The following is a 27,751-nucleotide window of genomic DNA, read 5'->3' as shown; positions in this document are numbered from 1 at the left end:
TTGTGGCCAGTAGACGCTTGACCAGCAACTGAACGCCGAGTGGAATCACAAGGGTATGATTTCTGCTCTTACCTCGGGAGCCTCTGAGAGGGTCTTGAACTAGTATTGGTCAGGAAACTAACTTACCACCCCATGTGTGCCCAGAGAAGCCAAAAAAACTGTCACCCCCAGAACTGGATATCACAGTGCCACTAAGCCACTAGCTGCCCTTCTTAGGTGTAACTCTCAATCCTAGGCTCTGTCGGTGACAAGAGCCCAGGGCCCCAGCCAAACAGCCTCACACGTGATGGGAGGACCCACAGACTTTTATTTCTTGGAGGAACACTCATGTTTTCATATCTAGCATAACTCTGAAAGGCTACGGTTGGCTTTGCTCAAAGCTCCCAGAGCTACAAGCAGTGTCTAGGCATCTAGACTAAACTCTTCACTCTTCCTGGCCTGCATCCTCCTCCTTCCCTTCTGTGTTCTCTGCAGCATCTTTCAGATTTTGGCGAGCAAACTCCTCAAAAACCAAGTTTTCATCCTGAACACTAGAAGAAAACAGACAGCGTGTTAGTCAGGGCTTACTCGCTGAAGCTGAGGGTGAGATCCTGAATGAAACAAGACCACTGGTCTTTCTTGCAGTAAAGTAGCCAGTCTTTTTTGTTTTTGTGACAGAGTCTCACTCTGTAGCTCAGGCTGGCCTTAAACTTGTAGTGATTCTCCTGCCTCCGCCTACCATGTACCTGAATTAAAGGTAAGCCATCCTTCCTAGTAAAGACTGTGCTTAAAAGTGCTTTAACACATAAAATCAAGACAAAAAGTGTGAGAACGCAGAGAATAAAAGACATGTTCAACATAGCTATATGGGCATACATCTTAAGTTCTTACGAGCAAAGGGACACGGATACTTTGCATAGACATCCTGAGAGGAGTTTGTGTGGGAAGGAGGGGACACAAAACACAGAAAAACAGAGAAACATTCAGACAACTCACCTTTCTTTTGCTGTAAACCCAGAATAAAGGGGAGAGGGGGGAGAAGGGAGTAAGGAAAGAAGGAAGAAAGAAAGAGAGATATCAATTAACGAGGTTTTGTGTATGCCAGGTTAACCTCAGACTGATTATATAGCTGAAGATGACCCTGAACTTCTAGCCTCCCAGGCCTTTTTCTACTTTTTTCTTTTCAGAAAAGGTTCTCACTAAGTTGCCTGGGCTAGCTTTGAACTCATAATGCTCCTGCTCAACCTCCCCTGGTAGCTGAAATGACAAAACTATGCCACCATAGCTGAGGCTATATCTTAGTGGTAGGGCACTTGCCTAGACCTTCTAGGCCTTAGATTCAACCCTCATTACATTAAATTTTAAGATAAAGCCTCCTGGCAAGAGATACCCTAGAATTTTATTCTGTTGAGTAGGGGAATCTTGAGCCTAAAGAGGTAGACCACAAGAACAGCAACCCACACCTGAGCAGGGACAATAAAAACCAGCACACAGTGGGAACAGATTGCCTGGGTCCTAGTTCCAGGGGGGGACCTAAGTTATGGCTGTGTTCTCTACCTAGAAGCTAACCAACCTAGACTCAGGCCACAGGAAGCAGGCAGAAAAGATGAAGGCAAGGAAGCACAGTCAATCACAAACCTCAGGAAACCAGACTTTTACAGCCATGGCTGATTTGTACTAACTCTTTTTTCATTTTTTTTTTTTTTTTAAGATTTTATTTATTAGCCGGGCGTGGTGGCACACGCCTCTAATCCCAGCACTCGGGAGGCAGAGGCAGGCGGATCGCTGTGAGTTCGAGGCCAGCCTGGTCTACAAAGTGAGTCCAGGATGGCCAAGGCTACACAGAGAAACCCTGTCTCGAAAAAACAACAACAACAACAAAAAAGATTTTATTTATTTATTATTATGTATACAGTGCTCTGTCTGCAGGTTCACCTACAGGCCAGAAGAGGGCATCAGATCACATTATAGATGGTTGTGAACCACCATGTGGTTGCTAGGAATTGAACTCAGGACCTCTGGAAGAGCAGTCAGTGCTCTTAACCTCTGGGCCATCTCTTCAGCCCCTTGTACTAACTCTTGACTCTTGACATCCGACTTTTGTTTCTTGTTTTTGTTTTTTTTTTTTTTCCTAGACAGGTTTTCTATATGTAGCTTTTGCTGTCCTGGACTCACTTTGTAGACCAGTGATCCATCTGCCTCTGCCTCCCAAGTGTTGGGATTACAGCCTTGCGCCACCACGCTCATCTCAATTTCTGACATTTTTTATTATGATGATTTTATATTTATCTTTATTTCATATGTATTAATGTTTTGCCTGCATGTCTGTATATGCACCATGTATGAAGTGCCCATAGTGGTCAGAAGAAGTCAATGGATCCCCTGAAACCAGCAGTATAGTTGTGAGTCTGCCATGTGAGTGCTGGGAATCCAAACTATCCTCTGCAAGAATAAGGGCTCTTCATGCATGGGATGGACCTAGGGCCCCTACACATATGTAGTAGATGTGTAGCTTGGTCATCATGTGGGTCCCCTAACAATGGGAGCAGAGGCTGCCTCTGAGTCTGTTGCCTGCCTTTGGATCCCTTTCCCCTGGCTGGGCTGCCTTGTCTGGCCTCAGTGGGAGAGAATGTGCTTAGTCCTGCTGGGACTTGATGTGCCAGGGCGGGTTGGTATCCCTTGGGGGCCTTCCCTTCTCTGAGAAAAAAAAGGAGGGAAGAGGTGCATGAGGGTGAGACCTGGAGGGAAGGAGGAAGGGTCTGTAATCAAGATGTATAGTGATTAAATAAATGGAAAAATAAAATAGAAATAGCTTAGAAAAAAAAAATCCCGACATTAGGAGTTGTCTAATGTAACATCCATAACAACTAGACTGTGAAAATAACCTATAACTCCACCTCTTCCAAAGTAAGTCATCTCTACTGAGTATTCCAGAAAGCAACCCAAAATAAACTGTGTGCCTCGGGGGGGCTGTCTTTTCAATTTCTCTGAAGGGAACCAGAACATCTGAATCTCACACCAGAGATCTGGCTGGGAATGAGGCTCAGCAGTAGAACGCTTGCCTAATGTGAGATGCTGAGTTCCTTCCTAGCAAAAAAAGAAAGGGGAGAAAGTGCTGAAGAGCACATTTTCAAGACTGTCTGGCTGGGCGTGGCAGTGCTGGGGCACACCTTTAGTCCTAGCACTCTAGGAGACAGAGGTAGGTGGATCGCAAAGTTCAAGGCCAGCCTGGTCTACAGAGTGAGTTCCAGGACAGCCAGGGATATACAGAAAAACTTTGTCCCAAAAAAATAAAACAAAAAAGAATCTGTTTTCCTGGATTGCTATCCTGAGTAGTCCCAAATAAATGTTTAAAATAGCACCTTAACAAAACAAACATAAATGAACAAAAATGTATGAAAAGACTGTACTTTTCCCCCATAGGGAAGCTTTTGGCAAAGTGCATTGAGGGTTTAAATCTACATTTGGTAAAGATTAGAGAAATTTTTTTTTAATTTTTACTTATTTATTATTAAGTATACAGTGCTCCACCTTTATGTACACCACCAGGCCAGAAGAGGGCATCAGATCATATTATAGATGGTTGTGAGCCACCATGTGGTTGCTGGGAATTGAACTCAGGACCTCTGGAAGAGCAGTCAGTGCTCTTAACCTCTGAGCCATCTCTCCAGCTCCGAGAAACTATTTTTTAAAGATTTATTTATTTGTAAGCCGGGCGTGGTGGCGCACGCCTTTAATCCCAGCACTCGGGAGGCAGAGGCAGGCGGATCGCTGTGAGTTCGAGGCCAGCCTGGTCTACAAAGCGAGTCCATGATGGCCAAGGCTACACAGAGAAACCCTGTCTCGAAAAACCAAAAAAAAAAAAAAAAAGATTTATTTATTTGTGTACTTGTGTATATAAGCACTGTATTTACATGTATGACTGCATGATAGAAGAAAACATCAGACAGAAGAGGGAACCAGATCTCACTATAGATGGCTGGGAGCCACCATGTGGTTGCTGGGAATCAAACTCAGGACCTCTGGACAAACAGCTAGTGCTCTTAGGCCCTGAGCCATCTCTCCAGCCCCGAGAAAGCATTTTGTAATCGTCTTGCTTTGATAGCATAGGCTGGCCTCAATCTTGCCATCCTCCTGCCTCAGCCTCCTGAGCACTGGGATGGATAACAGGCATACCTTCACTTAACTTTTTTCCCAGCACCTTCTTAAGCGCTAGCTCACACTACATCCCATCTTTGCAGGGACAGCGGGAGAGTTTCAGTGGGTTCACAGGAATCAACTACTACTTCATTTAAGACCTTCATAAGAGTCAGTGCCCAGATCATCAAGCAGAGCTGGTGGAAGCCCAGGCTGACCGGATCTAGGACTTTCTCTAATCTCATCACTATCACTACTTTCAAATATGTACCACCTTCTAAATGCCCGGTGACACTTCTAAATAAGAGCCTTTTGTTTCCTTTTTGGGGGGTGGAGGGTTTTGAGACAGGGTTTCTCTGTGTAGCCTTGGCTGTCCTGGACTCAGTTTGTAGACCAGGCTGGCCTCAAACTCACAGCGATCCACCTGCCTCTGCCTCCCCAGTGCTGGGATTAAAGGTGTGCACCACCACGCCTGGCTGGCCTTTTGTTCTACACAAAGCAAAGCCTCTGGCTCTTCAAAGGATCTGTCCCTGACATCATCTCTACATCGAAATCAAGGTCTCCGGACAGCAAGCTTCTGCAGTGATGCTGTCACTGATAAAAAATCTCCTGCGGTCATCCACACCCAACAGAGGGTAGGATGCTACACCCTCCACACCCAGACAGAAGGTAGCCAGGCCCAGGACTGAGTAGGTAAGCTAGCTCTCCCTTCCAAGCTGACCTGGTCACCCTGTGGATGACACCCAAGCTCAGAGAGATAGTCAAAGAAGACCAGGGATAAATGAATGCCCAATAAATACACCAGTGTTGAGTGCATCTTGGACAACAGGAATGACTGACCTGGGTCCTCGGGCTGTGGGTGCATGAGGCGAAACGGCACCTCAGTAGCCACTTCACTAGAAAAGAAAAGGAAGAATACAAGCTGGTGAGTGCACACACAGGCAGGCAGATGGACGGACAGACGGACGGACACACACACACACACAGAGTTACACAGCACACAGCACAAAATTGGGGCTGCAGAGATTCTCTAGAAGAGTTCAGTGAGATTAGTGGGATTAGAAGAAAAACAAGAAGAAACAGACTTCAGGAAGTGGTCAGGCCTGGAATGTGGTCTAGGAGCTTCACTCAAGCGTGTCTGAGGCAGTTAGTGTTTTTAGCTCCCTGTATCCTAACTATAGTGATGTGACACTGTGGGAGAGAAAAGGTGAAGCCTTATAGGAAGGTTGGTTATTAAAAACAAAAACAAACAAACAAAAAAAAAAAAACAACAACAAAAAAAAACAACCAGGGCTAGAGAAATGGCGCAGAGGTTAAGAGCACTGGCTGCTCTTCCAAAGGTCCTGAGTTCAATTCTCAGCAACCACATGGTGGCTCACAACCATCTATAATGATATCTGGTGCCTTCTTGTGACAGGCAGGTACACATTTGGGCAGAATACTATATAAATAATAAACAAATCTGTTTTTAAAAACCTATTCATAAGCCAGAGGTGGTGGGCAGGTCTCTGTGAGTTCGAGGCCAGTTTGGTCTACAAAGCAAGTTCCAGGAGCCAGGGCAGGTACACAGAGAAATCTTGTCTTGAAAAACCAAATAACCAAACAAAAACTATTCATGGTACTGGAGAGATGGCTCAGTGGTTAGGAGTGCCTACTACTTTCCCAGAGGACCCTGGTTTGTTTTCCAGCACCCACATCAGGCAGCTTACAACTGTCTGTAATTCCAGCTCCAGGGGATGTAACACCCACTTCTGGACTTCACAAACAATTGCATTCATGTATACACACCTTAAAATAAAATAAATTGCCAGGCGTGGTGGCACATGTCTTTAATTCCAACACTTGGGAGGCAGAGGCAGGTGGATCAATGTGAGTTCGAGGCCAGCCTGGTCTACAAAGTGAGTCCAGGACAGCCAAGGCTACACAGAGAAACCCTGTCTCAGGGAAAAAAATCTTTAAAAAACCTATTTATTGCAACAAGAGACATTTGAATAAGTTTTAAATTTTTATGTGAGAGGCTGAAGAGATGGCTCAGCAGTTAAGAGCATTGGCGGTTCTTCCAGAAGACATAGCTTTGATTCCCCGCATCTACAAGGAGGCTCACAACTGGAGTTCTACAGGAACTAACACCCTTTTCTGGCTCTCTGTGGACACCAGGCACACAAGTGGTACACAGACACACTTGTAGGCAAAATACGCATCCTCATTTTTAAAAAGATGAGAGAGAGAGAGAGAGAGAGAGAGAGAGAGAGAGAGAGAGAGAGAGAGAGAGACTGTAGTATATAGAAACCAAACTAGAAGGTCAGTGTGCCAGATCTCCTCAGCCCTGGACAGTAGTCTAGAGAAGCTGGACCCAAAAGCCACCTCAGGAAATCAGTGTCTGTGACACTGCTGCTGTGGGTGTCAGTGGACCCTTGGGGCACAGATGCAGAGGCCACAAGTGGCCGAGGTACCAAACGTGGTCCTCATCATGGATCTCCTTTGCTGAAGATTAACATCCACCAGAAAGTCAGGCAGTAAACGTTCCTTTCGTCAACTCTGTGAAAGCACAGGGCACCTCCTTCTTCTGCCTACACAAGCTCTCCCAGCTGCTCATCATGTGCAGGTACAGAGCAGCCCCTTTACTTAACAAAATCCTGGAACAATTTTAAGGGCCTACATCACAATTGTGCAACATGGATGGATGTTGTGGAAAAGCATGGTTATCAGATGCAAAAGTCTGGAGAGCTAGACTTCAGGGCATCATTCTGTCAGGTGAAAACTAAAACAGAATTAACCCCAACCTCTGGTGTAGCGCATACATTATTCTCCTCATACTTACTTTTCCACAAAGCTGAAAGTAAATCATTTAATCCCTCAAAATCATAACAATATTTTAAAAACCTCTGCGAGCCTGGTACCAGGGCGGGCACACCCATTTCTGGCAAAATGGGCGGGGACAGGGAGGAGGAGCGGAGTCCACCACATCTCTAATACTAAATGCTTTGGAGCACATTAGAATTTATATGAGAAAGCTGGGCGTGGTGATTCATGCCTTTAACCCTAGCACTCAGGAGGCAGAGGCAGGTGGATCTCTGAGTTCGAGGCCATCCTGGTCTACAAAGCAAGTCCAGGACAACCAGGACTACAAGAGAGACCATGTCTTGAAGAAGAAGAAAAAATATATGAGAAGAAGAAGAAGAAGAAGAAGAAGAAGAAGAAGAAGAAGAGGAAGAGGGGAGAAGGAGGAGGAGGAGGAGGAAGAGGAGGAAGTGGAAGAAGAAGAAGAAGAAGAAGAAGAAGAAGAAGAAGAAGAAGAAGAAGAAGAAGAAGAGGAGGAAGAAGAGGAGGAAGTGGAAGAAGAAGAAGAAGAAAAAGAAGAAGAAGAAGAAGAAGAAGAAGAAGAAGAAGAAGAAGAAGAAGAAGAAGGAGGAGAAGGAGAAGAAGAAGGAAAAGGTGTCAGAAATAGAAGCCAAAGGGAGATCGAGAGAAATTATGAACGCAAGTGGAAAAGGGAGCCAAGAAAACAGGCTATGACCTGCATCCCAGGACCCCCTGCAGCCTACCCAGCACTGACCCACTTATAATGACCCAGGTGCAGGCCAGGTCTAGATGAAATGTCAGATGAAACACAGAGGTGGGCAGTAAACAGCTTTTAAAGGTAAAGGACGTCCTAGGGTGATTCAGCTCCAGGCCTGCAGCATTCCAACCCCTCATACCACAGAGATTCTCATCACTCAACACGCCTAGTAGCCCCAGTGATGGAAGTAGACGATAAGAAATGAGGCAAAGAACTATGTTAGGTGCACGCTTTCCTCAAATAGTTCCAAACGTGTGGGTTCTTTGCACATAGTTCAAAAGACACCTGTCACCATTCACATTTACCAAAAGGTAGAAACAATTCAGGTGTCTGCTGGGAACTAAAGTTTCCAGAAAAGAAAAAAAAAAGGACACATCTTTGTTTAAAAATTCTATAAGGTTGAATGATTGCTTAGAAACACTGTGATGGTGTAGAGTAGGAATGTTGCCACTCTGAAGACAAATGTATCGTGGTCCATCTTTCCCTTAGTAGCCATGTACTGCCTACCCCTGTATTTGACCTGGTATCCTTGTGTAAAATCCTTTGGGGGATGTACAAATAGACCCCTAGTTTCCACCAGCCCTAAATCTAAGAATGCCACCAAGTCAGTACCTGAAGCCTACAAGAGATTTTTCCCACCTCGTTACAACCTGCCCATCTGATGTTCCCACCAATGTTTTTTGCCTGGTTGGTTGTTTGGAGACAGTGTTTTTCTGTGTAGCCTTGGCTGTCCTGGACTCACTTTATAGACCAGGTTGGCCTTGAACTCAAAGTGATTCAGCTGCCTCTGTCTCCCAAGTGTTGGGATTAAAGGCAGGCGCCACCATGCTCAGTTATCCATCAATGTATTTTTAAAAAAATTTTTTTGAGACAGGGTTTCTCTGTGTAACAGCTCTGGCTATCCCGGAACTCACTCTGTAGACCGGGCTGGCCTTGAACTCACAAAAATCCAGCTGCCTCTGCCTCTCAAATGCTGGGATTAAAGACGTGTGCCACCACAGCCTGGCTAAAATATCTTGATTTGTGATTATCTTTGTTCTTTTACTATTAAAAAACAACTTCACAAAACTGCTACTATGACAGAACATGATATTTGAAGACCTGAACCTGTGTTTGCAGGTCAGCAGCACTCATCCTGAGATCCAGAGCAAACACGTTTGCATTCTCTTTGAGTTGTGAGCTATGTCTCTCTGTCAACACCAACAGGTGAATAGACAAAATGTGGTAGGTCCACACAGTGGAATATTACTCAGTCAGGAAAAGGAACATACTGTACTAGATGCTACAATATGATTATGTCTCGAAAACACATTAAGTAGGTCTGGTATGGTGACTCATGCTTGTAATCCCAGCACTTGGGAGGCAGAAGCAGGCAGATAACCGTGAGTTCGAGGACAGCCTGGTCTACAAAGCGAGTTCAGGACAGCCAAAGCTACACAGAGAAACCCTGTCTCGAAAAACAAACAAACAAACAAAAAGAAAGAAAAAAGACAAAAAGATACACAGTTACATTTTTCCCCCTTTGGTTTTCCTAAATAGGGTTTCTCTGTGTAGCCTTGGCTGTCCTGGACTCACTTTGTAGACCAGGCTGGCCTCAAACTCACATTGATCCACTTGCCTCTGCCTCCTGAGTGCTGGGTTTAAAGGTGTGTGCCACCATGCTCGGCTCTGTGTATCTTCCAAAATGATTAAAATGGTAAAACTTATCTCATGTGGCTTGGACCCATCTTACAAACAAATGACTGCTGGATGGAATATGCTAGCTTTCTGAGGGCTATGTGTGTCCTTGCCCAAGTGCAGGCTATGGTCACCTATGTCACCTCTCACCTGCTGGTCATACCTCTTACAACACTTCTGAGTCAGCATGGGTCGCTAAAAGTATCTCTGAGCACTGTGGCCCAGAAACTAGTTTTTACCAGTTTCTGTTCAGCCACAGGCTCCTAGTCCTCAGCTGGCCAGGAGCTGAGTGGAGACGGGAGGCAAGGAGGCTTACCTGGACGTGAGCTCTCCTAGAAAGCTGCAAAACACAAAGCAAACAGGCATGGTAAGTCCCCAGGGGCCATAGACACAATTTCGGGTCCTGGTGCTCAAAGGCAGGATAGGCCCCCACCTAGAATTCCAGGCTCACAGGGTCCCTGAACACTGAGTATCACTGCCACCTGCTGCAGGTTCTTCTCTTTCTCCAAAGGATGACTTAAAAAGCAGATTCACTTGGAATCCAGCGTAAATGGCAGAACCAGAAATTCCCCCGGCACCTTATGATGGTGGAGCACAGCAGAGTCCTCAGTCCTCTCAAGAGTCAGAGGCACTGGGACTGGAAGTCAGGCCCTTACTCTAGGTTATGTGGTGAAGAGCTCTCAGCCACTGAGGCCCTTGTGATGCATTGTGACAGCCATCCTGGCCCCTCCAATCTGCCGGAGCTTAGTATCAGGGCACTTTGTGGGGTTGTTCCCAGTCTCTTCAGAAGATGATACTGAACCTGCCTATGACTGACACACATCCTTCCCTAGACTGTATTCTTTTTTTGTTTTGTTTTTGTTTTTGAGACAGGGTTTCTCTGTGTAGCCTTGACTGTCCTGGACTCACTTTGTAGACCAGGCTGGCCTCGAACTCACAGCGATCCGCCTGCCTCTACCTCCCAAGTGCTGCCATTAAAGGCCTGCACCACCACTAACCGGCTTCTTTTAAGGAATAAAGAAGATGAAATACCTGCATGTGTCAAGTACAGAGACATTTTGTTACTGTTACTTGTTTTTTGAGACAGTGTCTCTTTTTTTGTTTTGCTTTGCTTTTCTAGACAGCATTCCTTTGTGTAGCCTTGGCTATCCTGGACTCACTTAGAAGACCGCCTGGCTTTGAACTCACAGAGATCTTCTTGTCTCTGTCTCCTAGAGTGCTGGGATTACAGGCTCTCAATGTTTTGTTTTGTGTTTTGTTTTTGTTTTTGAGACAGACAGAATTCAAAGATACGGCTTTTATTTTTACTGTGAAATGAAAACTTCACTCTGTTTTTATTTCGTAGAATGGGAAAGGAAAGAAAAAAAAATCTGATTTAAAAACACAAGGAAGGGCCAGGCAGGCGTGGTGGCACACACCTTTAATCCCAGCACTCGGGAGGCTGAGCCAGGCAGATCGCTGAGAGTTCGAGGCCAGCCAGGTCTACAAAGCGAGTCTAGGACAGCCAAGGTTACACAGAGAAACCCTAACAAAACAAAAACCACAAGGAATAGCCAGGACAGCTAGGGCTATATAGCGAGACGGTCTAAAAAAATAAAAATAAATAAATAAATTTTTAAAAAGGAAAACACACCGGGCAGTGAGGTGCTGGCCTTTAATCCCAATCGCAGCACTAATGAGGCAGAGGCAGGCAGATTTCTCTGAGTTTGAGGCCAGCCTGGTCTACAGAGTGAGTTCCAGGACAGCCAAGGTTATACAAAAAACCAAAAAGAAAAAACAAAAAAGAAAGGCAAGCAAACAAACAAACAAACAAAAAAAGAACTGTAAACATCATGTCAACCAGATATCCAAATCATACCTGAGCAAAATTGGGAATTCTCTTCCTACTTAAAAATAGGGGCATGTGGGTTGGAGCGGTGGCTCACGAGTAAGAGCATTGTCTGCTCTTCAAGAGCTCCTGAGTTCAACTCCCGCAACCACATAGTTTTGTTTTTTGTTTTTTTGAGACAGGGTTTCTCTGTGTAGCCTTGGCTGTCCTGGACTCACTTTGTAGACCAGGCTGGCCTCGAACTCACAGCGATCTGCCTGCCTCAGTCTCCTGAGTGCTGGGATTAAAGGCGTGTGCCATCCCATCTGGTGCAGCAAGCACATGGTGACTCACAACCATCTACACTGGGATCTGATGCCCTCTTCTGGTGAGCAGGTATACATGCAGACAGAGCACTCGTATACATAAAATAATCTTTAAAAAAAAGGGGGGGGGCATACATGGAGACTCACAAGGCCAGGCTAACACAAGCCCACCAAGAGAAAAAGCCAGAAAGAATAGCTGGGAATGGAATCTGAAGGGAAAACGAGAACTCAGTTCCTTTCGTTTTGATTAGAGTATGGATATTGATTTCACCCAAAAAAAGAAAACAGGCTCTTGTGGCTGGAAAGCTGATTGAGAGCACTGGCTACTTTTGTTGTTATTTTGTTTTTTGAGACAAGTAGAATCTCTCTCTATAGGCCTGACTAGCCTGGAACCTGATATGTAGACCAGGCTGGCCTTGAATTCACAGAGATCTGTCTGCCTCTGCCTTTCAAGTGCTGGGACGGAAGGTGTGCACCATGACATGTGCAATTACATACACGTAGGCATAATACCCAAAACATATAAAATAAAAATTAAAAAGTTCTTAAAAGGAAACCCAGTTTTTTAGAACTCTCAATAGCAGCGATTTGTATGGAAAAGTGACCCCTAGTTATGTGATTACATGTTAGGGAAGGGAAGGAAGGAAGGAACCTCTTTAAGGACAGAAAAGTCATCTAAGATATAAATAGAAATTTTTAAAGTCCTCACTGTATCAGAATTTACAGCACTCTTCTGTCTTTCTTTCCCAAGTAGTGGGATTATAGGTGCACACCAACATGCCGTACTTGAGTTTTTGTTTTTTGTTTGATTTTTAAGGCCAGGTCTTACGTACCCAAGGCTGGCCTTTAAACGTCTATGTAGCTCCTGGACTTCCTGTATCTACTTTGCATTGCTGAATTACAGGCGTGTGATAGCCATGCCCCATTTATTTGATGGTGAGGATTAAAGGCAAAGCTTCCTGCCTGTTAGGCAAACACTCTGATAACAAGCTGCATCTCCATCCCCAATTTAAAAACCAAAACCAAAACCAGTCTTACTATGTACCACAGGCTAATCATGCCTCTGAATCTTGCTTCAGCCTCCCAAGCCGGCTCATGCCCCCCCACTCTGAACCCAAATAAAGGAAGATTTACAGAGAGTTCATTAGGCAGCTGGTAGTCTCTCTGAAATTTGAAAATAAACTGATGTCATTCTTTTTTTTTTTTTTTAAACCCAGCATGGCAATTTATTTTTTCAAAAGGGCCTGGTTGCCATTCCTGCCTGTCAGCGTTCAGGCTGATGTACACCCATTTCCGCTCAGCGGTACTGCCGGTGCATGTATTTCAGTTTGCTTTTCCAGTACACACTGCCTCCAACAAAACTACAGAAGCTGACCAATGGAACCATGCCAAGCTGTGTGTAGGAGTCAGCAGGCACCTCAGGCCTCCTTTGCTATCTGCCTGACAGTCATTCACGAGAGGGATGGGCCACACAGAGATGGAGCTCCCAACACTTACCCTGACACCGTGAGCTTCACCTTGACATGGTATGACACCAGGATGCCCATGATGGCCCGGTCAATGCCCTCCTTGATGCTACCCAATCAAAAAGCAGGAGAAGGATTATGAGAGCGGAGCCGGTGTGGGAACCATCCCTCTCCTGCCAGGGCCACCATTCTGAAGATGTCTCGAAACTGGAGAATTTAACATTGGCCTCAAGTCTTAGAACTTTACCCACTCACGAGGCTGGGACTGGATTTTCTGCATCTTTCCCTATGGCGTTCATACAGGGTACAGTATCTGTCTTCCTTTCCCGGGCTCTCCTGTTTCACTCTCCTGCTTCCCCACTCTCCCTGCCCTGCCCACCACCATTCTGTAGCTGCTGAATCCTCCCTGAAGTCCGAGAGTTCGGTCCATCCAGCTTCAGCAAGCAATCTGTGAGGTGCCTATGCCACATCTGAAACGGCTATGCCCCGAGGCCCCTAAACACCAACCTTGCCAACTCCACCCCTGCCCAGAAGGTCCCCTCTTCTCCTGCACCCCAACACCTCCAACTATGAAGTCTTCCTGGTCACAGCCAGGTAGCACTGGGCCTCCCTCTCCTGTGCTCAGCTCACGAGAAAGTCACAGGGACACTCGCCTAGAATGTGACCTCGGGACCATGATTGTTCTGGATTGCACCCAAAAGCTCTGTGTGCCCCCAGGGCCAGCACGGCACCTGACACCAAGGGAACGCTCTCTTAGGTGGATGAACAAGCGATGTGACAATGTGCTCAAAGAGAGTGAAGGGTAACTCCAGGCTCCGTGATCATGTCTGAAATTCCTACCCTCAATTAAGTTCCTCACTGGGCATTTTGTCACAGATTATTATCTCCTGTGACCCAATATGTACGACTTAAGTGTTCTATGATGTCTGACAAGAGGAACTGTGGGACGGAAGGTAAGTATGAAATCTAGCTAAGCTACTGTGAACCACAACAAAATCTCAACAGCGAGTGCTGAAGGGAGGAGGCAGAGGAAAGTGATGTAGGCAGTCCTGGGCTCTGGGGACAGGCAAGATAGGGAGAACTGGTCCAGCCTCAGGCCTTCTGCATGGTCATGTATTCTAGGACCACAGCCCTCCCTAAAGAGCATCATCACCGGGTGGGCGGACGGAGGCACAAGCCGAAGCCACACTCTTGCTAGGGTTGGCTCATAAACTTGTGTTATGGGGGGGGGGGGCCGGCCCAAACAGGTAACAGAACATGCCTGGGCCTTCAGGGACTTTTTCCACCATCTTCCTTAGTAGGAGAGCTAGTGTGGAGTGGACTTGCTCAACAATTAACTCATCCAGTGACCCTTCATGGATTATTCATCCTCTTTTCCTGAGGGATGATGCCTAATGTACAAAAAGGGAGTACAAGTCCAGCTTCTTCACAAAGGCGTGGAGAGGTGTTCGAAAACTACCCCATGTGATGCAAAAATGACTTTGTAGAAGAGCATGCCGTTGGCATCAGATCATTTACCCCCTTAATTCAATCTAGGACATCCGTGTTCTTTCCCTGGAATTTCATGAACACACTTCAGAGTCTAACAGATAGCAAACTTTCCTCCAAAAAATCCCTTGATTGCCACCTTCATTCTGCCAATAGTCACTGTCCCCACTACTGGGCTCACAGAATGTGAGCTACAGGTCTATATGGGTCAGGACACTCTTCCTCTTTCTTCAAGCGTCACCTCTGAGGGGAGATGAGTGGGACCAGGAGGGAGCCCTGCCCCGCCCCCAGCACATCCTATGGGAGAGGACAGGAAGTAGGCCTCATGCCTGGGGTTGGCTCCAGCCCTCACACCTTTAGAGTTTAGCAGCCTACGGTCTCCCAGCAAACAAAAGCCTAAAAGGGCAGCTAGCAGCTAGCAGCTAGCATCACTGTAGAGTCTTTTTCCTCTATAGCTTTTGGCTAAATCAAGCTAGCAGTTCTTCAAAACGGAATAAGCAAGTCAGCTTTTCTTTTCAGGACAATCTGGTGCTTCTTAGTAGTCCATGGGCCTTCCAAACTTTCCAGATGGAAATGAATGAATAAAAATAGCCAAATGCAGTAACTCAGTTTGTGTGTTCAGGGTACCACATGAGCTAGCAGTTCATTTAGATGTAACTGACATTTCCAGAATGCTCTCTGAGTGTCAGGCACCACACTTTATGCACATCATCCCAGTCGGTGTTCATCACTGGTGTGTGAGATCAGAACTGTGATTACTCCCACTTTACAGATAGGAAAACTGAGGTTCTCAGAGAGCTCAAGGAACTTGGCCACGGCTATCTGGAGGGCAGGCAATGACACTGTAGTTGGTATAAGGCTGTGCCTAGAGCCAACATGGGCATCCAGAACATCATGCCACAGTGGAAGTCAGAGGATTACTGGCACGCCCCCCTGTGAGCCCCTGGAGCAGCCTAGTACCATCCCTGTGCTGAGGATCCATTCCCACAGCCTCCAGGACTCACATGGTGCTGGATGCCAGGTTAGTGTCCTCATGTTTGATCTTCCCATCCAGCGCAATGCCTCTTCTTTCCCTGTTGTTAGCCAGCAGGGGCACCAGCACCAGCGTCTTGGTCAAAGTACTGTTTGGCTGCACCTTTTCTCTTGAGGAGGAACCATAGAGAGTTTATGGCTGTCATAGCCACCATCAATACCATGCCACAGCCATGTGTAACTTAAGTTCCAGGGGTCTGATGCCGCCTTCTGGCTTTCATGGGCATTAGAAACAAACATCACACACACACACACACACACACACACACCAAATAAATAAATAAGATTTTTTTGTGTGTGTGCCTTAAATCTCAGCACAGGTGAGGTAGAGACAGGAGAATCTCTGAATTCAAGGCCATCCTGGTCTACATGGTGAGCTCCAGGACAGACGTAGACAGACCCTATCTTAAAAAAACAAAACAAGACCAATTAGCCCAAATGTCCAAGACCCCAGCATTTTTGTCCAGAGACTTCCTGAACCCCACAATGGGCAGTAGAACCTTTTGGGTTAATATCAGCAAAAAAAAAAAAAAAAAGCTCATGCAGGACCACTTTAACTAAAACTGTCCACATAAGGGCAGGCAGTATAGGACTGATGGAGGGCCAGGACCACTTGTAGACCAAACACACCAGCCTACTTTCTGTTCAAAGTGGCACAGCTCTTTCTTTACTGGGGCTTCTTCAGAGGGCTGTGGGGTTCTGACAGAAATATAAAAAATAGGCACCCTATGCCAGGGGGCAATTCTGGTACTTGGCTAGGGACATAGTGTTCCTGGGGGCCCAAAGTGATATCTGGCCTGGACTACTCATCCTGAAGTACCCATACTAAGGCCCAGGACTGGGCTGAGGGCAGACAGTGGGGTGTAGCCTGCAAGTGCTGGCTGGGAGCCAGCATCAGGACCACTTCCCGAATGAGTTCTGAGACATCTGGAAATGTGAACTTCATCCCATGGAAAGGACTTCCCTATTAGCTCTCCCTGCACTTCCTCCAAGGGGTGTAAAGCAGCTTTGGTTTCTCTGCCTTTGATGAGGACAGATAGAGGCAGCCACATCCTCCCACCTGGCTTGTGGTGGACTGAGTCTCTCTCTCTCTCTCTCTCTCTCTCTCTCTCTCTCTCTCTCTCTCTCTCTCTCTCTCTCTTTCTCTGTCTCTCCAGCTTAACTATCCCAGAAGGAGGCCCTCGCACTAGGATGATAACCTTTACTGTAGTAGAATTTGCTAAGGACTATGCCAGGCCCACAGCTGTGCTCAGGGCCATTAGGCTCTCAGACTGTATGGTCAGCATCAGCAGTGAGGTTTGACCTGGTTTGAGGGAGCCTGCCCAGCAGAGCCCTGGGAGCTGATGTGTCTGGAAGAGTAGTTTGGGCTCTGCAGCCTTTAGAGAGGGCTGATCTTAGCAGGATTGTTTTGACAAGTGCCTTGGAGATTAGAAATACAGGGCTCTGAACGCTCTGTGAGAACATGTCCAGAGACAATTAACCCACGGGGGAAGGCTGCTCTGAATACATGTGCTACCACCTCATTGGCTAGAAGCCTGGCTCTAATCAAAGAGGGGGGAAAAGAGAGAGAGCTCTTGCTAGTACAGTAGTTCTCTGTTTCCTGTTCTGCTTGGTCACGCCCACTGTGCTGTGATAGACAGAAACTGTGAATGGAAGCAGGTAGTCCCTTTGATTGTTTGCTCAGGTATTGTCTCAACAATGAAAACTCTAACATGATCTGGCCCCATTTCTAGACTCCTCCTGCCTTCGGGGAAATCTTAAAATGGTGTCCACTCTCCTGAGGATCATTTGGTCCAAAAATGCATATAGTTTTGAATGAGTTTTTTTTTCAAACCTCTATCAGGACAATGAGCTTCACAGTTATGGAGCATCTGCCAAAAGGCCAGTCAAAGTCAATACTCCCCACTCCTTGAACTAAATGTGAAACAGGCCCAGCCTGTGGGAAGTCAGCTATGAGGTGCTCTTCCCTTCCTTTCTTTTTTTTTTTCTTTCTTTTTTTTTTTTGTTGTTGTTTGTTTTCAAGACAGTGTTTCTCTGTGTAGCCCTGGCTGTCCTAAAACTCTCTCTGTAGACAAGACTGGCCTCAAACTCAGAGATCCTCCGCCTCCCCAGTGTTAGAAGGCTGTTCTTTCTCATAACACTGTATTTTTTATTTGTTTGTTTTGTTTTATTATTTATTTATTTTTTTGCATTTGTTTTGAATAATAGTTTACTCTGATGTTGGATTTTAAATATATAATATAATCTCAATAAATCCGGCTTTCTTCCCTCACCACCTACTTCTCCCTTCCACTCCAACCTTCCTGTCAGCCTGGTAATGTTTTCTGTATAGAACATGCTAGCTAGAAAAGTGGAGAGGCATATCCAAGCCCCCACCAAGACTGTGTATTTTTTGAACCCGATCTCCTAGCACAATGCACAGCATCTGGCAGGCACAAAGGATCTATGGAGGATTCTGTGTACATATTGAGTCTGCAGAAGGGAGAAAGTCACTCACAAAGAGCTCAGAATGGAACCAGGCATGGTAGCACATGCCTTTAATCCCAGCACTCAGGAGGCAGAGGCAGGAAGATTGCTGTGAGTTTGAGGCCAGCCTGGTCTACAAAGTTAGTCCAGGACAGCCAAGGCTACACAGAGAAACCCTGTCTTGAAAAACAAAAACAAAAACAAAAAGCTCAGAATGTATCCAGTTTTCTAGCCCAGTTGTCATTGCTACAGGAGTTTTAAGCTAGGCGTGGTGGTACATGCCTTTAATCCCAGGACTCAGGGAGGCAGAGGCAGGATCACTGTGAGTTCGAGGCCAGCGTGGTCTATAAAGTGAGTCCAGGACAGCCAAGGCTACACAGAGAAATCCTGTCTCAAAACACACACACACACACACACACACACACACACACACACACACACACACACACACACAAAGATTTTCAAGCTGACGAAATGATGAGTGGCTGTTAGAAGCCCCTCCCACACTAGAATGGGTCTCTCTTCCTACAGTTCTTGTTTGAGAAGCTCAGGCTTATGCTTTTGGGAGGGTTTGGTGTTTCTAAGCTCAGCACCTCTCCTTCTCTTGACCTTCACACTTAAACTTAGATTAAAATATTTTTGAATATTTATTTTACTTACCGTGTGAACATGTGTGTATGTGCAAGTGTGTAGGTGCCCACAGAGGCCCACAGGATCAGACTTCCTGGAGCTGTAGTTACAGGCATTTGTGAGCCTCCTACTGCGGATGCTGCAGAACCTAGGTCCTCCAAAATAGCAGTGTGTGCTCTTAACCACTGAGCCATCTCCTCAATTCCCAAAATATCTTCATTAAACCATATATATCTGAGCTAATAGCTCATTTAACCATCTTCTGGGGGCAGAAGGAGCACCCCATTCCTGTCATCACGTGCCAATGATACACCGAGTCCCTGTTTCTCCCTTAGTGACATTTCTCCCCTCTGGTCCCTTGTTTAGAAACAAGGCTGATGTCTCAGAGATGGGCCCCAGAGGTGAAGTAAATGCACATCTTAAATGCTGACTTGCTTTGTAGCCCTTGATGCAAGAAAAGAAGAAAGCAAAGGCTAGAGGCCTGGTGAGGCATTCTAGTTCCCCGTTCAGAAGAGGAAGTTGACAAAGTAGGCTGCAGCCCAGGAAGTGGAAAGGCAACCACTACTTACTGTGTTTCCTCTGTGGCCACAGGCTTGACGTAGTAATCACTTGAATAGAGAACCACATTGGCTATTTGTTCCACTGCAAAGGGAAGACAGGAGTGCGGTGATCAGTGCAGCCCCTCCTAATGCCTTGCAGGAAACCTTTTGAATCTAGTCCTAAACCGGGCATGGTGGCGCATGCCTTTAATCCCAGCACTCGGGAGGCAGAGGTAGTGGATCTCTGCAAGTTCAAGGCCAGCCTGGTCTAAAAAGCGAGTCCAGGACAGCCAAGGCTACACAGAGAGACTCTGTCTCGAAAAACCATTAAAAAAAAAAAAAATCTAGTCCTAGCTTTCTCAGCCCCCAGCTTAAAGGCTGCAACATTTCAAGGTCTGGTTTTAGGCCATTCCGGTACTCCAATGACTTGCTCTGTATTAATTCCCACCAAAACACCAGGGTCTAAGATGTAGCTCCCAGGAGCTCCTTCCTCTCCTGCAAGCCCATAATATCTTAAAATCAAGCTTGAGAATTAAGATAAATAAGTTAAATGAGCCAGCACAGTGGCCAACTTATAGAAAGCTACTAACATTTTCCTTCAGAAGATTCAACCAGTGTCTTTCAAGGTCATTAGTCTTGCTATTAGTATTCAACAAACTTTGAGAAATATTTTTATTTTGAAACAGGTTTTACTGTGTAACCCAAGCTTGGCCTAGAATTTTCAATCCTGCCTCAGGCTCCCAAGTGCTAGCAATTCAAGCATGTACCACCACAATTGATGAGAAAGAATTTTAAACACAAGTATTCAATGATACATTATCCATTTTGCAGCTGTTTCTGAAAGTTTGCTTCTGTTCTTCCAAAATTGAAATCATAACCCCCCCAGAGGACATTATTTTTAAAATCTGCATTATTGGAGGGGGCCACATGCATGTCAAGGTACTTGTCTGGAGGCCAGAGGCAACTTGTGGGTGGGTCATTCTACAGAGATCAAACTCATGTCACCAGGCTGAGAAAGTTTTTGCTAGCTCACCTCACTAGCCCGAGGAGGCATTCATTAGGAAGAGGTAGGGCTCTTTGGGGGAGTGATAGGGTCGTGGGGACAGCACGGGGGATTAGCAAGGAGGTTCCAGGAGCTTGTTGGAGGATGAAGTCCTCAGCAGATGAGGCACCTTCACCTTGAACTTCCCAGCCTCCAAAATTGCCAAAACCAACTACTTATTGCTAGCTGGATACAGTGGCACAAACCCGCAAACAGGGAGGCATCGGCAGGAAGATCACAAGTTTGAGGCCCACATCTCAGAATATGAGCCACGTAGTTTATAGGTTTTTTGTTTTGTTTTGTTGTTTTGTTTTGTTACAGCAGCCTGAGGGGACAGGCAGACTCAACTATATAGACCAAGAAAGGTATTGTCACTGAATACAACATACTGAATAACTTAGTCCCACAGAGAACTAAACCAACATAAAGCAAGGCTGAATTCATATTCATATTAGCAAAAAGAGAAAACATAGATTCTTTAATATGCATGCATAAAATTCTGGACATCTTTGGTGGATGTACAGGAAAGTGTGGCTGACACAGTGTAAGCCCATTTTCTGTCGCTATAGCTGAATGTCACAGACAGCACTACTTATTAAAAAAAAAAAAAAAATCTGGAGGTTTAATTAGCTCTGGAAACTGGGACTCCCAATTGGTGCCGGTATATGATAAGGGCCTTCCTGTTTTATCATAACAGCAGAGGACCTAAAATGGTGGAGGCAAGGCACGTGTCCTAATTTAAGCCTCTTTACTTTTTTTACAAAGCCACTGATGTCATTACAGGCCCTTCCTCATAACCTCAGCTGACCCGAGCTACTTCCCAAAGTCTTGCCTGCAAATATCATTAATGTATGACTGTGAGGATCAAGCTGTAAACACATGAAGCCCGCATCTCAGGTACAAGCCACCTAGTTAGCTTATGGTGTTTTTGCCTAAGCAGCCCGAGTGAGCAGATAACCTCTACTACATAGACCAAGGAAGGCCTGTTTCAGTGGGCACGTTCAAACCACAGCAGATAACTTGGCTGTACAACCACCTGGTTTGCACGGGACAACACCTGGCTTCTCATAGGGTGCACATGCACACGCACGCACACCTGTGTGCATGCACTGAAGAGTAAACGCAGGATTTTGCCTATGCTCAGCAAGCATGCTACAAATTGAACAATATCTTTAGTTTTTTGTTTTGTTTTGTTTTGTTTTTTAAATGGGATTTCATGTAGTCTAGTCTGGGCTCTGTATGTAGTTGCAAGTGGCTGGCCTTGAACTCCTGATCTTCCTGCTAGCCAAGCCCAGCTACAATGCCTATTTTTGTTGTTGTTGTTGTTGTTGATTTGGTTTGGTTTTTGGTTTTCGAGACAGGGTTTCTTCATGTGGCCCTGGCTGTCCTTAACACTGAAATCCCCATATCCTTTGTCCTGGGTAACCTGGGATGACCAATTACTCTGACACTGTTAAATCTACCTTATCTTAGCCATCCAATGTTATAGTTGATAGCTGAAGTCTCAATTTACTCTCCCGGGTCCGTCCATCGAGAGCTGTGTTTGCTTGTTCTGCCCACACAGGACTTGACATTTTGTTGTTCTGTACTTCTAATGTTTTGAGACATAAATCTAGGTATGTTGCCCAGAGTGGCTTCAGATTCAAAATCCTCCTGCCTCAGTCTCCTGAGTGCTAGGATTACAGACGGGTGGCACGATGCTCTCAGATCTGCACTTTGATGGGTTCTGAGCTGAGCAAAACCATAGGAACAGTAAGAGGGGGGCACTCTAAGGCGGCACATAACAGGGCTGAACCTCACTAGACACCCATTCAAGGTGAGACATCACACTTCACTATTCAGCACTTTTATGTATTAGTGCTTAGTGCCCATAGGCCTGGGAAGGGAGAGCAGGGACCCCTACTATGGGTGCCAAGTTAGCATTCAAGGGATATCAGAAGCCCCAAAATTAAGCCCAGTGTTTTCAAATCTAGTGCCTTGCTTACTACACTTGACGTATTTGTCAACAACAACAAACCTGTCACAAGCTGGGGGCATCATGGCTCATGCCTGTAATCCCAGCACTAGGGAGGCAGAGGCAGAGGATCTCTGTGAGTTCGAGGCCAGCCTGGTCTACAAAGAGAGTTCCAAGACAGCCAGGGCTATTATACAAAGAAATCCAGTTTCAAAAAACCAAACCAAACAAACAAACAAGCAAACAAAAACCTTGCCACTTGTCCAAAAAGGTAGGGCTAGAGAAATAGTTCAGTCCCAAGACCCACAAGGCAGCTAAAAACTACCTAACTCCAGCCCCAGGGGATCTGGTGTCCTCTTCTGGACTCCATGAGTACTGCATGCACATCTCTCACACACCCTCTCTCTCTCTCTCTCTCTCTCTCTCTCTCTCCTCTCTCTCTCTCTCTCTCTCTCTCTCTCTCTCTCTCTCTCTCTCTCTCTCTCTCTCTCTCTCTCTCTCTCTCTCTCTCTCTCTCTCTCTCTCTCCCTCTCTCTCTCTCTCTCTCTCTCTCTCACACACACACACACACACACATACATGAAACACCCATACACATGAAATAAATAAACAAACAAAAACAAAATGGGAGGCTTCCCCCTGGACTTCCCAAGGGAGCCTTAGCTCAGAGGGGTGTCTCTGGGAAGGGGTGATTATGGGAAGACAAGAGGGTCATCTACTGGACACAAAGTTCCAAGACAAAAGGCAGCCTAAGAGACCATGATGGAGAATGTAATAACTTGCTGTTTTGAGGTAGGGTCTCACATTGCCCAGGCTGGCCTCAACACACACATATAGCCAAGGACCTCCCAAGTACTGAAATTTTAGGCTTGTATCACCTGGTTTATGTGGTGCTGGGGATTGAACCTAGGGCTTCCTGCATGTGCTACCAACTGAGATAGGTCCACAGCCTGAATGTGGTGGCTTCTCATGTTCTTTTTTTTTTTAAGATCCTGCTAGCAGTCAGACAGGATAGGGGTGGTGCATGTCTTTAATTCCAGCCCTTGAGAGGCAGAGGCAGGTGAATCTCTGAGTTCGAGGCCAGCCTGGTCTACAAAGCAAATCAGGACAGCCAAGGTTACACAGAGAGACCCTGTCTTGGAAAACAAGCCAAAACCATTGCTATCAATGATAACAGCAACAGATAGATCCAAAGGTGGGGTGGGCTTATCAGGCCACACTGGCCCCTGGGAAATAGCACGAGGCTGAGAAGTTCTGGAAACCCTACCTTCCAGTTTTGAGAGAAGGGCCTTACCTGATACTTTAATCTTCTTTACAACTTTCTCCGTGTTGTTGGTCACAGTCACAGTCACAGGGATGGGCTCTCCATGGAAATAGATCTGAAAAGTGACAGAGAACTCAGAAAAGAAGGACGGAGTGCAGTGGGTAGCAGCATCTTTGAGCTGAGGGCGATCCACCTGCCTCTGCCTCCCGAGTGCTGGAATTAAAGGCATGTGCCACCACGCCTGGCTTTTTTCTGTTTTTTTGTTTTTTGTTTTTTTTGTTTTGTTTTTTTTTTGAGACACGGTCTCTTTGTGTTAGCCTTGGCTATCCTGCTTTTTTTTTTTTTTTTAATTTATTATGTACACAGTGTTCTGCCTGCATGTATACCAGAAAAGGGCACCGGATCTCATTATACATGGTTGTAAGCTGGGAATTGAACTCAGGACCTTTGGAAGAACAGTCAGTGCTCTTAACCTCTGAGCTATCTGTCCAGGCCTCGGGAAGAGAGTCTTAATGAAGAACTGTCTACATCAGGTTAGTCTGTACGCATGTCTGTGGGGGAGATGTCTTAATTGTTAATTGATGTGGGCAGAGCCAGCCCCATTGCGATTAGCACTATTCTCTAGGCAGGGGGCTCTTTGAAGTTCCTGCCTTCAAGCCACTGTTTGGGGGTGGCATATGTGAAATGAAAAGAAGCCACTAGGAGAGCTGCCTGATAGAGCTTTACCCAGCAACACCCTGTGCTATCCAGTCCCAGGTGGGCATGCCCACACATATGTACATGAGGCTCTAGCTAACCTGTCCATAGTTTACTCTGGACCACAAGAGCCTTGGCCAGCAGCTTCTACCACCATGACTCTCCTCACTGATGATATCACTCTTGACATGGCTGCCCTGTGAACTTTCTCTGAAATCTGAATTTCTCAAGGATGTGAGCAACTTAACGTAGTACAGTGAGCAATGCTGACTTAGAGAATTGGGGTCTAGGAGAGGCCAAGATGGCTGGAAGGGGATGTATACTTACAATCTCTAAAGTCCCCAGTCAATTGGGATAGCCAGCAAGTGTAATGGTAAGCCATGTGGCTCATGGTGACTAGTTCCAAATTCAAGAAAATAGGCTGGTAGTTTGTAAAAATCTACGCTTTCACTATGGCAGGAACAAGGTGACTTGTGATGCGTCTATACAGTGAGGTAGTTGTGGTCTGAACCCAATGGGGATGATGATGATTACCTCTTTGCTGAGGGAGACCGAGAGGTTCAGGGGCTTGTCAGACATGAAGAACTGCCAAGAGGCTTCAGCACAGGGCTGGGGACCCATCTCAGGCGGCGCATGCTGCACTTTCCGGATCAGTAGCCGTACAGAGCTCCTGAGGAGAAAAGGCCCTGGGTTCATGGTTGGTGCCCCCAGCCCAACGCCTGATGGTTCCAATCAGCCTGCCAGGGGGCATGGAAAGGCCTTCTCTGATCCCTCTTCTGTGAGTCCAGGAGCTGAGTGCTGAGCCAGCAGTGGCCTCAAGGGTCCCCTTCATCCTGTCAGACTCTGCTCAGGAGATCCCGTATGCTTTCAGATACCTTATGTGGCCAGACCCCACCCCCCCTTTCCTTTCTTTCTTTCTTTCTTTTGTTTTTTGAGACAGGGTTTCTCTGTGTAGCCTTGGCTGTCCTGGAACTCACTCTGTAGACCAGGCTGGCCTGAACTCATAGCAATCCACCTGCCTCTGTGTGCTTCATCACCACCCAGCAATATGATCAGACTTTAGAGCTCCATGTAACTGTGACGCATTGTCATGGCCATAAGCCTCAAAAGCACATAGCTCAGGAGTAGAGCATTTGCCTAGTATGTCTTCATAGCAAAACACATGGCAGCGGGAGATATGGGGGATGGGTGCTGAGCACAAGAATATGGGAACCAAAGGGATTGGTGGGGACTTAGTTCCTCCGCCCCTAGCCTCCCGGCCCCACCGCCACCCCCATGTAAATGGTGGTAGTCCTTATTTGCCCTGATCTGGGAAGGTTCCATGACACCAGCCACAGGGAACCTGTGGGCAGAGTTCTGTCACCCCAGGATAAAGTGGGGCCCTTTCTTATCCCCACCTCCATACCATCCAGACCCTCCTCAAGTCACACAGGAGTAGCCTTACTTCTTGGGGATCTTATCCTCATCAGCATCCGTGATGTCTGTGGCAAATGCTTTGACCTCAAAGTCAACCCCACAGCTCTGTTGGAGAAAAGAGAACGGACAAGGCAGTAGTTAGCACCTCCTTTTGCAGGAGCTAGGACAGGGGTGTATGGTCTTAGCTTTTCTCCTAAGACCTGTCTTTCTTGAGGTTGTCCCATGAAGACTAGTGGATAAGTGACTGCTAACTCAACATTGACATTACGTGTGAGGAGTGTCTATTGCTCACTCCTAGTTAGGGTTACTTAATATTGCTGTGATGAAACGCCATGCCCAAAAAAGAAAGCCAGGGAGGAAAGGGTTGACTTGGCTTATGCTTCCACATCTCTGTTCAGTGATCACACTTCATCACAGAGGAAGTCAGGACAGGAACTCAAACAGGACAGGAACCTAGAGGCAGGGCTGTTTCTGGCTTACTCAGCCAGCTTTTTGTTTGTTTTGTTTTTTGTTTTTTGAGACAGGGTTTCTCTGTGTAGCCCTTGCTGTCCTAGACTTGTTTTGTAGACCAAGCTGGCCTTGAACTCAGAGGTCCACCTGCCTCTGCTTCCGGAGTGCTGGGATTAAAGGCGTGCGCCATTACACCCGGCCTATCCCAGCCACCGACAGGCGATGATATCACACTGATGAACACAACCACTGTCTGTCCTCCATACTCAGGTTCAGATGTGCCATCAGGGTCAATCTTGGGGCCCAGGCTAGACAGCACCTGTCGCCTTTCCCTCTGGTCTTCATTCCTCCTTTGTGCCTGGAGTCCCTGGTCCATCTTGAGCACACTCTGCTTTCCTTCCTTTCCCCTTCACAGTGCATACTTGACCAACCTCAGATCCACTTTTGACCCTTTGTAACCATGAGTAAGAGCCTGGTATTAAGCCTCTCCAGTGACTCCTATGTCACTCAGGCTCAAGTCCTGTGCTGTCCACCTTGACCTCAGCTCCCACCCTTCATCCCTTCTCCCCTCATTTAGTGTGCAGTGGGAACCAGCCTGAGCCTGGCCCCTCTGTCACAAGTAGCAAGGCCTCTCTACCTGAAGAGTCTGGAGGCTTTCCCCCTTTTTTCCTTCCTTCCTTCCTTCTTTTCTTTCTTTCTTTCTTTCTTTTTGGTTTTTCGAGACAAGGTCTCTCTATGTGGCCTTGGCTGTCCTGGACTTGCTTTATAGACAAAGCTGGCCTTGAAGTCATAGTGATCGATCCACCTGCCTCTGCCTCCCGAGTGCTGGGAATAAAGGAGTGCACCATCACTGCTTGGCTCCTCTTTTCTTAGAATAAGGATTCCAACAAAGTCATCTGTTGTCCCTCCCTCACACAAGCCTGAGGCGCTCCACAGTGCCTGTGGCCATCTAATAAGTCCTACAGTTCTGTGTTTCTGTTATTGCCTCTGCCTTTCTGTTAACATGTAAGACCCAGGAGGTTCTAATCTCTTGTTCACAAGAAGGTCAATAATTATTGAAGATGAGTGATGGGGTCATGAAAAGTCTTTACTCTAAGCCCTTTCTCTTTGTGTGTATTTGAAATTTTCCATGATGAAAAGCTGTGCTAGGCTATCAAAAGATTGGCATAGCAGGGCATAGTAGTGTATGCCTTTAAGTCCAGCCTTTGGGAGGCAGAGGCAGGTGGATCTCTGTGAGCTGGAGGCCAGTCTGGTCTACAAAGAGAGTTCCAGGACAGCCAGGGCTCTGTTACAGAGAGAAACCCTGTCTCAAAAAACCAAAGAGAAAGAAAGAAAGAAAGAAAGAAAGAAAGAAAGAAAGAAAGACTGGCATGGTGTCTTCTGACTATAATCCCAGCACTTGGGAGGTGGATGGAGGACGATCAGGAGGCCAAGGCCACTCTCAGTCACATAAGACCTGCTTAAAAAACAATCACAAGCTTACTGCCAGAGGATGAATCTGTGGCATTTCTCCTTTAACTTACCTTCCCTACATCTTGTGGAGCTGGCTGCAACATCACTGAACAGGGTAGGTAGTCAGGGAACTGGAAAGACACAAATACACAACTATTTCATTCTACATGCAGTAGGAAACCGCCATGCAAGATGACACAAAAAGGCAGACTTCTGCTGGTCTGCCAACACCCAGCCCACACTGACTTATTTCCAACCACCTCCAGCATACACAGAGACACACAAATGAGGTTGTCCCAGTGCTGTCACTGGGGCCAAATGTGCCTCATTATCCGGGTCACTCACCTCCCTAGCCCTTATCCTATTCAGAC

General features: G+C 46.3%; 1 protein-coding gene across 1 annotated transcript in view; it reads right to left on the bottom strand.

Annotated features, from left to right (window-relative positions):
- Window positions 1–302: 302 nt before the first annotated feature.
- Window positions 303–27,751, bottom strand: part of Sag (S-antigen visual arrestin) — a 43,586-nt gene continuing 16,137 nt past the window's right edge. The window contains exons 6-16 of the mRNA XM_051154274.1: window positions 27,452–27,511; window positions 25,507–25,583; window positions 24,597–24,732; window positions 23,397–23,481; window positions 19,137–19,209; window positions 15,444–15,581; window positions 12,983–13,060; window positions 9,669–9,692; window positions 4,957–5,012; window positions 976–985; window positions 303–530 (exon numbers count right to left, since the gene is read on the bottom strand). Of these exons, the coding sequence (XP_051010231.1) occupies window positions 425–530; window positions 976–985; window positions 4,957–5,012; window positions 9,669–9,692; window positions 12,983–13,060; window positions 15,444–15,581; window positions 19,137–19,209; window positions 23,397–23,481; window positions 24,597–24,732; window positions 25,507–25,583; window positions 27,452–27,511 (843 nt within the window). The 3' untranslated portion in view covers window positions 303–424. The remainder of the gene's footprint in view (window positions 531–975; window positions 986–4,956; window positions 5,013–9,668; window positions 9,693–12,982; window positions 13,061–15,443; window positions 15,582–19,136; window positions 19,210–23,396; window positions 23,482–24,596; window positions 24,733–25,506; window positions 25,584–27,451; window positions 27,512–27,751) is intronic.

Source organism: Acomys russatus, chromosome 12 (assembly GCF_903995435.1).
Source record: "Acomys russatus chromosome 12, mAcoRus1.1, whole genome shotgun sequence".
NCBI classification, from domain to species: Eukaryota; Metazoa; Chordata; class Mammalia; order Rodentia; family Muridae; genus Acomys; species Acomys russatus.
The sequence above is the reverse complement of the archived record's forward strand: the minus strand, read 5'-3'. Positions and strand labels throughout refer to the sequence as shown.